The sequence below is a fragment of the Coturnix japonica genome, chromosome 7 (assembly GCF_054131305.1).
Source record: "Coturnix japonica strain WE chromosome 7, WE-NBRP24, whole genome shotgun sequence".
In the NCBI taxonomy this organism is placed as follows: Eukaryota; Metazoa; Chordata; class Aves; order Galliformes; family Phasianidae; genus Coturnix; species Coturnix japonica.
In genome coordinates, this window is record NC_140669.1 from 17740046 (window position 1) to 17754768 (window position 14723).

General features: G+C 35.1%; 2 protein-coding genes across 11 annotated transcripts in view; one reads left to right on the forward strand and one right to left on the reverse strand.

The window, feature by feature from the left end:
* PDK1 (pyruvate dehydrogenase kinase 1) overlaps positions 1-14723 on the forward strand; it is a 29136-nt gene that overhangs the window by 6292 nt on the left and 8121 nt on the right. Inside the window, exons 8-14 of one of the 7 annotated variants that reach the window (XR_001556522.3) lie at positions 374-472; positions 1250-1360; positions 2476-2589; positions 2710-2875; positions 5447-5597; positions 11105-11246; positions 13983-14169. Coding sequence is in view for 2 of the 7 variants with exons in the window: in XM_015868531.3 (XP_015724017.1) it covers positions 374-472; positions 1250-1360; positions 2476-2589; positions 2710-2850 (465 nt within the window). In the remaining 5 variants the exon portion in view is untranslated. Of the gene's footprint in view, positions 1-373; positions 473-1249; positions 1361-2475; positions 2590-2709; positions 5329-5446; positions 5598-6648; positions 6782-11104; positions 11247-13982; positions 14170-14723 lie in introns of those variants that run through there. The other 6 variants (XR_004307933.2, XR_014947964.1, XR_014947965.1 and 3 more) reach the window with 6 other exon arrangements.
* The window catches only part of LOC107316692 (neurabin-1-like), a 36878-nt gene continuing 28041 nt past the window's right edge, over positions 5887-14723 (reverse strand). For 2 of the 4 annotated variants that reach the window (XM_085552485.1, XM_032445826.2), the window contains exons 17-19: positions 12705-12821; positions 8879-9067; positions 5887-7474 (exon numbers count right to left, since the gene is read on the reverse strand). In XM_085552485.1, coding sequence (XP_085408611.1) covers positions 7307-7474; positions 8879-9067; positions 12705-12821 — 474 coding nt within the window. In that variant the 3' untranslated portion in view covers positions 5887-7306. The remainder of the gene's footprint in view (positions 7475-8878; positions 9068-12704; positions 12822-14723) is intronic. The other 2 variants (XM_085552487.1, XM_032445827.2) reach the window with 1 other exon arrangement.

The following is a 14723-nucleotide window of genomic DNA, read 5'->3' on the forward strand; positions in this document are numbered from 1 at the left end:
GACATTTGTAACCTGTATAACGGGACTTCTGTAACTTTCTTCTAGGAGTTATTTCTGTCCTAGACTTTTCTTGGATCTTTGTGTCCTATTGCATATAGAATTCATTATAAAGATTTCTACAAATAAGATTTAAAATTAAAATGTTTATTCTAAACAGTTTTAATGACTCCAGCCTGTGTAATTCTAGTAAGTTATACAAATCTTGACACTGAATAAACCAGAATTATTCAAAAAACTACTTTAAAACTATACTTTTTGTCCCAATACTGAAATATGTGATAAAATTAACTTACTTTCTTAAGTTGATGTTTGTTTTAAAATAATAAGCAAAAAGTAAGGATAGGCTTTAAGTTCTTGTACTTGAAAATTGCAGAATGCAATGAGAGCCACCATGGAACATAATGCTGATCGATGCATTTATCCTCCAATTCACGTGCATGTCACCTTGGGAAATGAGGATTTAACTGTTAAGGTACTTACTTCTTGTTTAGTATTTCGAGGGTTATTTCATTGTTATTTTGCTCATGCCTTGCTTATATGTGACCATGACTGTAAACAAAGCAGAAAGACAACTTTCTGCAGTTGTCATGGCAGCATTTTGTAAACCAAAATGCTCCACTGAAGGTGTGAAACAACTCAAAAAAGGGAAATGAGCATTTTATATTCCATGCAGATTAAATCTGCCTGAAGTACAGTTTGCAGACTAATGTATTTTTCGTATGTAAGACATTGATTTGGATTTCAAAGATCAGCAGCAAGCACTGGCTTTTTCGTAGGCCTAACAAATATCTACTAAAAAAAACTCTTTGGACTAGCCCCTTCAGTAATGAGTTTTAATATATTGTTTTATTGCTTTAATATATTGTCTTTCATTGGATGTAGTTCTCAGTAATAAAGATACACAGAACCTGTCACTTGTTGAAATCAGTATCTACAAATACTGATTTCAGACAAAACTGAGTTATGAACAAGATAAAAGCAATGCAAAATTTAAGTAGAACTTTCAAGAGATTCTGGATACTTTAAGTGATGGTCTTTTATTCAGTTGGTTTGTGTAAGGGATGATAAGGAAGAATTCATCTGTTTGGTGCTATAGCTGAGAGATGGGAATTTAAGATAACTGTCATTTTCTAGAGACAACTTTATATTATATTTTACCTGAATTTTCTCTGCATCAATGTTTGAGAGATGCTGTCTTTTACAAAACTGCATTGAAGAACATAATGTTATGTGTTTCTTCTTGTTCCAGATGAGTGATCGTGGCGGAGGTGTTCCTATGAGGAAAATTGACAGACTATTCAACTATATGTATTCAACAGCACCGCGTCCACGTGTTGAGACATCCCGAGCTACACCTTTGGTATGTAAATCATTTATACCTTGTCATCCTGAATATGAGTAATAATCACTAAGGAAACCGTTCAGCCAAAGCCATGAAGTGCTGGTTTTATACAGCACGTACAACCATTTAGATGTTACAGCTTAATTCAAATATTTTCCTAGAAAATCTGGAAATTGTATGGAATCCTAAGTCACTGACAACTATTTGAATGTAAAGATTCTGTTCCTCTGTATCAAACATAGAGATGAGCTCCTTCAAGCAGAACAATTAGCTATACTGCTTACAAACGCAGGACTCTGAATTCTTCTAGTGATCACTGGAAGAAAGGGAAAAAAAAACCACCATAGCATCAGTTTTGAATCAAATTCTTAGTTTCATCTGTGCTATGTAGTGAGTTGTACCATTCCCCAGTAAGAATGATGGTACACAGATATGGTACGGTAGATGGAGAATCTACTTCAGCTTCATGGTCTCACATATCAACTTCACAGATGCATGAGAAATACAGTAAGAAGCTCTGAACAGCTTTCCTGAATCTGTTCTCTCTGATAGTAGCACTGAAAATGTAGCATTTGTTGTTAAGGAGTTTTAACACTTTTCTGTGCTTAGATGACTCTGCAACTCACTAGATAACAGATCTTTACACAAAACCAGGGGTAGTATTCTTAGAGAAATTCTTTACCAAATACTGTGGATTAAATACGTATATGCTTAAAATTCAGGCTGCATCCTAATGCTGCAGACAGGGCTTGATAGAACTGTAGCATAAGCTACAAATTCCCATTAGTTTCTTCTTGAACGTTTTTCTGTATACTGATGATGAAACGTACCTGACTTAAGAATATTAAACTCTTTAAGTCAGCAGTGCTGTAAGGATCTCAATACAGTTTTTTATTGAAAAAAAGCTTCTAAAATACAAGAACTGCTATCTAGCAGCTCTGTCTGACTAAGAACTAAAACAGTTTTCTCCTCATACTCACAGGTTAACAATGTTTTTTTCACTCTTTCTGGGGTGAATTCCTTGCTGTCAAACATTACTCTTAGATCCTCTGTTTAGCTTTTTAATTAAAAACAACCAAAACCAACCACTGACTGATGATGTTAATAAAAATATACTTTTTCTCCCAAATCAGGCTGGATTTGGTTATGGCTTGCCCATATCACGCCTGTATGCACAGTACTTCCAAGGAGACCTGAAACTGTATTCCTTAGAAGGTTATGGCACAGATGCAGTTATTTACATAAAGGTATGATATATCATTTCACTTTACTGTTTTAACTTTATCATTAATTCTATTAGCGGATCTCTTTGTTCTGTTATTTTTTCATTAAAAAGAAGAGTTCCTTGTGGTCTTATCTATTTACAGGCCTTATCAACAGAATCAGTTGAAAGACTCCCTGTGTATAACAAAGCAGCCTGGAAACATTATAAAGCAAACCATGAAGCGGATGACTGGTGTGTGCCAAGCAGTGAGCCAAAGGACATGACTACTTTTCGCAGTACATAGCTTTTTGCTCAGCAGCTCCTAAGATGTACGTATGTCATGTGAAGGGAATTTTAAAGACCCTAGTTTATATCAAGACGCTGAGCCACGTTTGACCTGTGAAAATCATTCTAGGGGGAATAACAAAGCTTAAATCTATTACCTTCTTTCCTGGAACTTAAGAAAAAAGTAATAAGCTGTTCATACTTTTTATGAAGGTCATTATTAATTTGTTCCACCTTCTATTAATGACTACTTTCTGTAGTTAAATCAAGGGAGCAGTACTTTCAAGTTTTATAGAGACCAGCGCAACCTGTTTCATATCTACTGAGAAATGTATTAGGTCATATGATTACAAATTTTTTTTTAATGGAACTCTTGAAAAAGCTTGCCAGAGTATTTTTCCATTATATGGTGTTAGAAGATTAATGAAACACTCATTTAAGAAATATTAAGGAGGTTTCTGCTGTACCTTTGCACCTGTATAGAGCTTTCTTTTTCTTGATCTTTAGTATGCTGAAGCCTAATTTTGCAAAGTTAGAAACGTTATCTACACACTATACATTTTTTTTAACAGCTTTAGAAGCCACACATAGGTCTTTAGGAATAATAAAAAAAATAAATCAGTTCTAGAGCTGCTACCACTGGCATAATGTATCTCAGGTAGGTGGTATCAGTAATATTTCTTTGGTGGTAATGTGAATATTTAATGTGTGATGAACTTACCTTTCCTTGATCATTGTGAATTAGTAGGTAGTGTTTGCTTGTGTACAGTAAAGGTATGTGGTCTTACATTTGCTTATATGGGGTAGGTAATATCAAACCACAGTATCAGTGTTCTAGCCCTAGTGAAAGCTCAGACTCTGGGGTATGTCAGGTTACAGTTGTACATTAAGAATATTTTTTAATAAACAGATTTTTAAAATTTACTGTTAGTAGGGAATCTCTATTACTTAGATGATAGAAACTACTTTCTCAGGAGTATTTAAAAAAATGTGGAATTATTAGCAGGTTTTGAAAATACCTTTGTAGTTGTGGTGGGCTTCTGGCTTCATTTACCTGGTAACTTGAGGTCATACCATAAATGCGAATAAGCTGAGAAGAATATGTTCATCAGTCAAAGGCAAACTGTCAAAACACACTGGGGGTGACCAAGCATTAATTATCAGGTACACAGTCCTTCAGTAAGGGATTTAGCTTCTCTTAATGGCTAGTGTTCCAGCTTTGTTGAAGTCAGACTCATCTGTGTTGTATTTTTATATAATTCCTGAGCATTTTAGGAGTGAAACAGACCATTAGAATGAAGCCTTTTCCCTCAGGTAACTCATTGCATATACTCCTGCAATTTAGTCATGCAGCGGACATGCATAATTGCTCTCAGAGTGAGCCTAAATTTTACTAGGTTACTTGCACTGTGCAGAGCACAAGGTGAGATACCACAAGTAAAGGGCATAGCTGGTACATGAGAACTTGTGATCACACTGTTCTAGCTGTAGCTGAGCCAGGCTAAAGATTATCAGCTGCTACTCCCTAGTCTCAATCTGCAAAACAATAAAATGCTTTTATACTCTTTTCAAGCTAACATGGGTCACTTTAATAGGAGGAAGTTAAAGAATGGTTACATATGTAGTTAAACTGTCAGGCTGAGGAAGGATTAAGTAATCCTAACTAGAACAGTACAGTTAATAGAACAGTACAGTTAACTGCTCCACTCAAGCCTGGGGGCACTTAGATCTCTGTTTTATTTTCTTACAAGGACATGAGTTCAAGGACAGGAGTTGTCTTCAACCCTGTAAGAGGATTAATGTGAGAAATTCTACATATTGTAAAACGGGCCTTGTACAAAAATTAGAGGGAGTGTTTGCAGCTATTACATTTGCTGAATTAAAACTTGAAGTTACAGCAACAGCTTTTAAAAACTCAGCTCTGAATTCTTCTAGCCCTTTTGCTGTTTTAAATATATAAATAACTAAATTGAACAATGTTAGTAATATCTGGGAACAAAAAAAAATATTTCTAAAGAAAAATCACTTTTTTTCCTATGAAATTGTTTAAACATTTCATATGGTATTGAAATAAAAGCCCTTTCATGCTCTCAGCTAGCTACCAATTGAATTCTGATTATTACAAAGACTTGCCCTGTAATTATACTCATCTGTTCTTAGCCAACACCCAAAGTGATTGTGGTAAAAAACATAAATGTAGCAGTGTATTACTTTACAGTGTTTAAACCTACTCATAAATTTGATCTGTTAGTTTTGATTTAAATAGAAGTTTAGAAGATGATTTTTTGTTTAACATTTTCATTGCTGTACTGCAGTCATCATTAACACAGTTTATAGTGAAGTAGTATAGTAGCTCAGCTATCAAAGTGCTGAGATTAATAGTTTTGTATGAAAATGAGCTCAGTCTTGCACTGTAAAATTAATCTTGGTTTGTGTTAATTTTTTTTTTTTTTTAAAGAATCACTACATTTATTCATTAAAAATATTTTGAAAATTACACTTTCAGTTGGGTGATTTTGTTGATAATTAAATAAGTTCTATAGAAACAGACTTCCTATTCAGCATCTGACAGATGTTAAAGTCCATGGTCTGTGATAATCTGTTCTTACATTCAGGTGCCAGATGAATTTAGCATCTATGCTATAGCCCTGAGTTAGTTGCAGCAGCCCTGTATGAAAGCAAGCCATCATTTCCACTACTGTCTTCCCTGCAAAACAAGCTCCTCGCTGGGTGCAACGTTGAGTTCAGAAGACTTAAAGAAAAGAGGTAACACACAGATATATTCCCTGCTCTGGCTGAAAGCACTTAACTGAGAAATAGACATCCTTCACTGGATTACAGAAAGCACAGTTTAAGTTGTGTAATTTTAAGAATGTGATCATTCCATGCTTCCAGTTCCCTTTATCAGTAGGGCAGCAGTCCTCCCTGGCTTAAGGTCTGTGAATTCAGAATACAAACTCAAAGCTACAAGAGACAAAGTAAATAAGTTAAATAATTACATTCTCAAGATTTCTTAACGTACACAACTGAAAACAGAGCCTTTCATTAGAAGTAATTATTATTACCAAGATTCTTCAACTTTATTTTGGAAACGTATGGTGTGCAGAAGCATTTCCACACCATCCCTTTGCTGGAGTTCCCAAGACAATTATACAAAAAACAACAACAACAACAAAGACTTGTGAAACACCAACAGTGAAGTTCATTCATTTAATTAAAATGAAAAACAGTCCATAGATTTAAAGGAGAACTTGGTCCACATACACAAATGATGTAAGTTTTGTTCTAGTCCATTCTATGGTGGAATTGATACTTTGCTTCTGGAATAACCTAGTTAAAGAAGTGCTGTTATCATATCTTTAAGACAGTATGTAAATATACAAAACACCAATTCATGTTCTAAACTATATGGCATGTCAAATCCTCCTTTAAAGAGAAATAATCTGTAGTCTACAATTGAACATATTTAAATACAATGCAGAAACCCAGTGCTTCAGTGATAGTTTTTCTATAGTTCTTCCCTTGATATTTTAAGTTTGAAAAACAGCAAAGTTTAAAATTAGCAAATATATAAATTTGGTCCGCAAAAAACTTGTAGCAAGTAGAAAAGAGAAATACATGTATTGCAAATTGATCTTATTTGTAGCATAAATCTATAAAACTATGTATTATTTAGGAAAAAATAGGTTAAAAAAGATCTTATTTATAGGTTTAAACCTTGTCCCAATATCATAAAGGTAGTGTACAGAAAAATTAATATTGTGATTAGTGTATGTAGTTTGCAAAAACTACTTCATATTTCTTGTTGTTTTCTGAGTAAATTGCAACACATGGAATTCAGAAACAATGTGCTACTACAGTGGACTTAGCGTGAACACGAATCATCCCAGAAATACACAAATTTAAAGAAAATACTCCATAAATTTGAAATACATGCTTTCTTAAATTAATTTGACATTACTGGTTTTTTTTGTTTGTTTGTTTGTTTTTTCCTAAACACCTCTCTCTATACATCTTTAGTGGCAACAGATAAACAGACTGTCAAGAACTGAATTGGTTGGCAGGAATTTTCTATCGTCCCTCTACCAGACTCAACTCTATTAAATGCCAGTTGACTAATATTGGAATGATTTTAAAAATAGCATTCTACTTTCCACAAACGTGTAGAATCTTCAATTAAGAGGGCATATGAGGTCTCAGAAGCACAAATATTACTTAAGGCAGGAAGTTAAATTACTATTAGTACAGGCAGAGTCAACTAGGAATGAAAATACTGAAAATATTTCATTTTATTGGGTTGTAATGGGGAGGGACTATAATTAATTAAAAAGTAAAAAAAAACAAGCCAAAAAACAAACCTACCATATTAAACTGTTGCACTTTCCCTTCTCCCCTCAATTGTACAACTATATACAAATCTGGTGAACTTCCTCATGATGACACAAGTATGCACTAAGGTTAAAGGCAGGGTCACTTTAGCAGCTAGATTCAAGAGTGGTTACCACTCTGGCAGTCTTGCGAACTTCCTTCTCTTTCTTCTGAACTTTTTCCTTCTGTTTTTCCAGTTTTTCTTGCGTCTTCCTAATATCCTTAATTTTTTTCTTTATTGTTGATCGGTCATTTTGACTGGAAACTCCCAAAGCCTTTGGGGGTTAAAAAAAAAAGATCACTTAGTTAATAGTTTTTCCAACAGCACTATCGACAGTACTTAAGCAAGAACAGTTTAAGGAGGTGTTTTTTTGCTTGGGTTTTTTTAATATATATATATTTTTAATATACTGCAGAAATTTATATTCAGTAACTACTCTTAAACTTCTGTTAAGTGTTTCTATTTTTTTAAATTAGGAATGCTGCTGAGCTCAGATCAGCCAGATCACTATGCTAACACTACGCTCCCTACCATGGCATTGCTTTTCTTTAGCTCACCCTTTCCATTCTTTCTGTTTACTTGTTTGTGTATTCTATTGTCTGCCTACGTTTTAGGGCAGCCAATCTCATTCACTTATAAGTACTGAGGATTTTAAGGTGTATTATAAAAAGCATAGTCAAGTGCACTTTGATTATTGATCAGCAGGTGGCAGCAAGTGATTCCAAGTTACAGGTAGCAGTATCACGCCTTTTTGGAACTCCTAATAACTTGAATTGTAAACTGAGTTACAAGCATTACCATCCCAAATTCCTCAGACAGATGTTCATTTGACAGACCAGTAACAGTATTTCTTCTCTGTCCAAGGAAATATTTGATTACAAGACACAGGACATTTAGTATTAAAAGTCTATTCTAAAAATACAGGTGCATTTAGAGGCCAAAGTTAGACACAATTTTTCCTCCCTATAACACTCAAAGCCTACAACTACTACTGATCATTAAAAATATTTCATCTTATGCTATGATAGGCAGATGAACCTCATTTTAGTTGCATATCTTGCCTGTCCAGAAGACAGATAATTTACCAAGAAATAAAAGCTTAAAGTCTTTTCTAGTATCGTAAGGGACTCATACCATGCACCTTCCAGAGGTAAAACATCTAGAAAAAGCTTGAAGGAACAATTAAATGTTTAATTTTCTTTTTTTTTCTTTTTTTTTTTTTTTTTCAGCAGAAGTAAAAAATTAAATGCAATTAACAGGTCTTCACATGCAGTTTTTGTTTTCCCATTTGAAGAACAAATACAAAACAAATTTAGATTTCTAAAATTGCAGCCTGCAGTTCTATGCGTTTTACTTGGCTGGATCCTGTTTTGATATGACCTTATGCCGAGATTGATTGTACATGTATCAAGTTCTCCTTGGGGATATTTGCTGATTTTTATTTCCTTCAGATGAAACAAGTAACAAATACCTTGTAAAAAGGCAAGGTCTTATTTATTAGGAAAAAATACTATCGGTTATTATATTCTCATCTAACTCAAGGTGTTTGAAAACCAAACCTCTGTCCCTTAAAACAAAAATCATTACAACAGGAAAACAAGACTTGGTAGTTAAAAGAACAGCTGAATAAGCAATGGAAATCATACAGTTACAAATCTATCCTGAGATATTCACATACCTTTAACTTATCACTGTCGAGTTGCATTAACTGCTGTCCATCTATGTTCATAGCTGTAAACTCTGTAATATACTGCTCCATGTTCATTCCCATTAGCCAGTGGCAAACTTGCTGTGTGGTCCATTCAGAGATAGGTCTACTGTGCCATTGATTCTGCTTTCCTGTTGTTGTGAGTTCATCATCTAATGCCTAGTCAATTGAAAAAAGCCACTGTAAGCAGTATTTTACTTATGCTGGATTTTAGTTGTCAATTGAATCTGGGTAACAAAATATATTTTTAAACATACTCTAGCTTCAAAGGGACATAAACTCTTGAGATCACAGCTAATAGTCAGTTTGCCTAGGAGTTTGTTATAAACAAATGACAGTACAACATTCAACACAAAGCAAGTGAGAAACAGAGAACAGAAATGTTTTTTTCAAAGAAATCATGTTTTCATGAAAACCATTCTCAACAAATAGCAAAGCATTTGCTAAACTCCACATATGCAAACCACCAAAACACTCTTATCAGTCAAAGTAGCCCAGTCCCAGACATAGATACTGCCCTATACAGCATCAGGAAGAATCAATCAAGTAGCACTCAGCTGTATTATTGATTGTTTTTAAGGAAATCCAGAATACAAGCAGTTCTAGCAGTCAAAAAATCTGAGAGCAATCCTAAGTACTAAATGTGGAGCACTTCTAAGGAGCAAGAATAGTTTGTTCTTTCATCTGATCCCAGCACATCACCAGTGTAAAGGGTTATCCTAGTAGAAGGCCATCTGTGAATAGCCTTTAGCATTCCACTGATATGACATGTCTCCAGCACACAGAACTTACTGAACAGCTCACAGCCTCCATTTCAAATAGGCATCTGAGGGGGAAAAAGGTACTGCTGGTAGTCCTGAAGCACTCTTTCACTTTATCGCAAAAGAAAAGCTACATAAAACAGAGCTTAATATGTCTACAGAAGGAATTCTAGTGTGATAGTTGAATGAGAGCAACATCAGCGTTACTCTCCAAAGTGATCTCTCACTAGCTCTTTATTGAGTATGGGCTGCATTTAGAATTGAAGATTGCTCTGGTAGGCAGCTTCCGTAATTTACCAAGGATGGTTGTAAAAGCACCTCAGAGCATGGCTACTTTGGACATGCAGGTCAATACACATCACACAACATTTGTAAATGTGAAACATGGAAATAAGCATCTTTCTATGAATGAATTTGAGATGTGACCCTGCGCGTTTCAGGTGAGCAGCTAACTACAGCTTCAAAATGGGAGGAATCTCACAAAATGCAGCTCACTTGGAGCACTAACTGCGTGAACCAAAATAATTCCAGCAATTACATGAACAATGGTGAAACTTAGGACCATCACATGGTCTGACACACAGCTGAAACTGGACCCGAGAGATCAAAATGGCATAATAGATGTGCAAGCACAACTTCAGAAGACTTCATAAAATTAAAAATGCTTCTGCTTTGTCTAGCCTATTAAACAAAGGGAAGTGGTTACATTAGAAGATAATGCAGGTGCACAGGAACAGACTTGCAGAGCAGAACAGTTTAGGCAGAGGTCCTAATTTCTATAGTACAAGCAGTTCAAATGATTTTATTTTTATTTTTATTTAATCTCAGAATAGCTCTAGTCTGGTCACACAGACTTAATGGCCACTAGCAGCTGGAGTACACTGGGAACAGTCAAAGTGTGTGCCAATTTCCAAGATGAATCAATGTAAGGCAAATAGGACAATCTGGAGATTTGCTTCAAAATGGAACTCCTAACTAAAGTGCTAATGCAGACATAGCAAATATGGATACATTGGCCCTCCTGATGTGCAGAAGTATGGTAATTTTCATAGAATCAAAGGGCTTTAGAGAAAGCTTTGCTTCAAGTGCTCTGTGCAGCACTCATATCAGGAGAACCAGAGCACAGTGTGCTCTGTCCAGGCTACCAAGATCAGGTTGCTTAGCACAGAAAAAGAAGATAGAAATTACAGCAGGAATTTGAAAATGCCCACTTATGTTTGATGTTTATCTTAGTATTGGGTAGTCTATCAGCAGCTAGAAATAACTTAAAATATATATATATTGCTAAAGTTTTTTTATACAAAGGTTAAAAATTCTATACGTTATATTTACTATTTTATTCCAGTTGGAACTCATTAATTTTACTAGATCTGTGCTAGCCCTTCAGCTTCAGTTATGTACTTTCAGAGTACTGCAGATTTATTCCTTTCTCCAGGTGAATGCAGTCCTCTACAGAATGCAGAGCAGCTCTTAGCACCACCTCCTCCATGCAGCATGGATTGGACCAGCTAGCAGCCTGCACCACACAAGTCCTCTGGATGGTGCTAATAATTCCAACTGTACTATCAACATATCAGGTACTAGCAAACCCTTGTGTTTCATATTAGTAAGGACACAACATCATAACAAAATTGTACCAAAAAGACAGTCTGCATTAAAACACATAAACATCATTTCCTCATGTAGGTGAGGGAGAAAAGGAAAACTTAAACAGTATAAAGAAAGATTTTCCTTACTGCACAAAAGCACAATTTTAACTTTTTTATGCATATGAGCAGGAATAAGAGATGTGTGGCAGAACAAGATTCAGAGTATTGATTTTTGAGTAATGCCTATTGGACATTAACTAACACTCACCCCCCTAAAACCGTTTACCTTCCAGACGCAGTACTGTCCCAAGCTATTTCTACATCAGTAACAGTTCCCAAAACAGCCACTGCTGCAGCTGCCACCACACACATGAACAACTTCAAATTCAGAAAGCAGAACTAGACCCACTTATGAAGAGTGGAAGCATGAGAGAACAATGTGCTCTCCTGCATTAAAAACAACAGTGATTCAGTAGGCAAGTACAGATGGACACACTGCAGGTGTGAAAGACAAAAAACACAACCCAAGAATGAACAAATGCCATTACACAATTTAAGAAGTTAAAATCTTTGAAAGAATAAGAGACGCTACCACTAGCTCAATGAAAACCAAACTGAAGTGACCTCCTGTCACCACAAAGTCACTTTCCCAAACTGCCCAGAAGAGGCCTATTCTTCAGTGTTGTTCCCTTCCCCATTTCAAAGAGGTGTTTCCATCTCTAGTCCTTTAACAATTTCAAGATTTGTCGGGCGGCAGAATGCAGAGCTGCATATTTTTGGCATTATTTTAAGACATATACACATTACCACATTACTTTCACCAAAGCATACTTCAGTATAGCTAGCAACAAACTCTCCCATTTATTAATGACTCTTTTTTTCTTTCAAACATTGTCACTATCAGTTTGGCTAGCCCTCTAGCTCATTTCTGGCTGCATTCAGATTTAACAACACCTAGTCTATAAAGCATTTAATTCATAAAGATACCTGACAGCCAAATACTGAATGAGACAATAAATGAGAATTGTTATCAAAGCGTAGATTTAAGGTTTCATCTGTACAAAAGAGATCTCCACAAACCTGCACTGAGGTGAAGGTACAGTCAAAAACGTGTGTTCATTCATCCAGAAAGTGACTTCAAATTAGTGGAACCAAATCACGTTATATTTAAAATTAAACATGGCAATTTGATCATACAGAGTTCATTCCAGTTCCTGTGACACAACAGGGATCCAAACACAACAGCCAATATGGGCTCTTCCAGTACATGTTCAACAATGGTGTAGGATTTTTTTACAGCATTCTACAACATTAAAATATGGAAAGAGCCATCCATTTTCATGTAAAAAAAATAAAATAAAAAAAAATAGATAAAATGGGGTTCTATTAAACATGCTGTAGTATGAACAACACCAACAAGACACATATACACACTTTGAAACTCACCTCATTTGAAGAGAAGGTTAAAGTGTGTGAACGACCTGACAGATTTGGTTCTGTCACTAACCCTGAAAGTTCACAACTTGGCTTGCTATGGTATGTATCATCTATGACAAGTCTACTCTGCAAATAAGTGGAAATAATGTTTTATTAACTCACTCCTTGAAACAGCAGATCATAAGATGATATTCCATTAATTTTGACTTTTGTAAATATATATATATATATATATATACTGTGACTATTATTTTTAGGTCACATGTGAAAAATATTCACTGGAACATACTTCAGACTATTTTTGTTTAATTTCTGAATTCAAAACCACCACAACAAAATAAAAACAATATCCCCAGTAAGAGAACCTTGTGTGGAGAATCAGTCATAACCTGAAGTTATGTAGAAGTATATAAGGAAATACACACAGTTACTCTGGCAGTGGGCACACCACTCTTGGGGAGAAGCAACCTAAGATTCAGGTAGTGGAACTGCTTGTGGTGGGTTTGTATTCATGTGAAAGCACTACAAATGTGCTTAGGAAGATGCTGTTCTGTCGATGAAATAAAAATCAAAGTTCTAAATGTTTATGGTCATTAAGACTTACAGTTTGTATTTGCCCACATTCAAACTACTGTCGTAGGCAGTGGAACAAACTGGCTGTCTTTGCACAGTGTACAATGACAAGAGGAGTAGCAATGAGCTTTCGACTGTTTATAGACCAAGGTTTAAGTCAGTTCATGGATACAGAATGCAAACCTCGCCTAAGGACAGAATCCACAGTCCTCCCCTGTTCTGTGTTGCTGTTCAGTATAACAGCTTCAGTTTTGGGGTGGCTACATTTGAGACACAGAATTATGTCATTTGAAAATCACTTTGATATGCAAACCAAACCTACTGTATAGATAGAAAATATCTGTGGAAGCTTTTTTTTTTTTTTTCTTTTTAAAAGAAATAGACTGTGTTAAGCTATGTTAAATCTTCACAGTTAAAACACTAAAATTTGCAAAAACATTATTAAACTCCAATCGCTAAGATGTTTTTACAAAAAAAAAATGGTTAAACACTCTAACCATAATTATGCAGTTCAGCAATATGAATAAATTACTTTCAAAAGACCAAGTTCTTCTGAAATAGAAGATTTTGACAAATATCATCCTTCTATAAGGGAATAAAATTCCAGTTTAAGAATATTACGTTGTATGTAATCAAGTTAGAAATACAACTAACTTAAGATCTATCACGTTGAAAGAATGTAAAATCTTCACAGCATTTACTGTTTACATTCAGTGATTACTCTTGGTCTCTGCTGAAAAACTGGATCTCTCTGTCTTGGCAACAGCAGAGGATATGGGTTCAAACTGAGTCATCAGCCACAAGTTATTAAATGGCCCCAGGTCACCTGGCCAGCCAGGGACTCCAGCTGAAAACTATGAAAAAAGCCAGATGCTACACCTGAAGACTTCACATTACCCTGGTAAGAAAACCCTTCTAAAGAAAACTAACATGTATTTTACAGGATATTTTCTAATTTAACCACCTCAGTTTCTAACCCAGATCCCAATTTCTACCTTATTTTTCCTTTAATGAGAAAAAAATACATCTGTTGGAAGCACATCTCATGTATTTACCTTTTTAAAATCCTTAGCACTCATTTTTACTGCCTACAAACTGTAAGCAATTATTCACCTTTATTTCTGAAGTCTCTACTCAACTACATAAACTTTGTAAGGATGCCATACCATATGTGTGTAAATAATCTGAGATGCTAGATTAAGTTGGTTTAAAATCTACTTTTCAAATGTAATTTATGCTACTATAAAATAACTTTTCTTTAGTTTCCTTTTTTGAGCACTTTCATATTTAAGTTCTTATTTTGGTTTAACCTGAACTCTGAATTTTCTAGGTTATTCTATCTTAGTTTTGGGGGTGGTAACTTGATATTTTCACTATTTTACCCTCAAGTATTGATACACATTTCCACTCTCCACCATGACCACAATCAAAACAAACCACAATTTGACTCTTCCT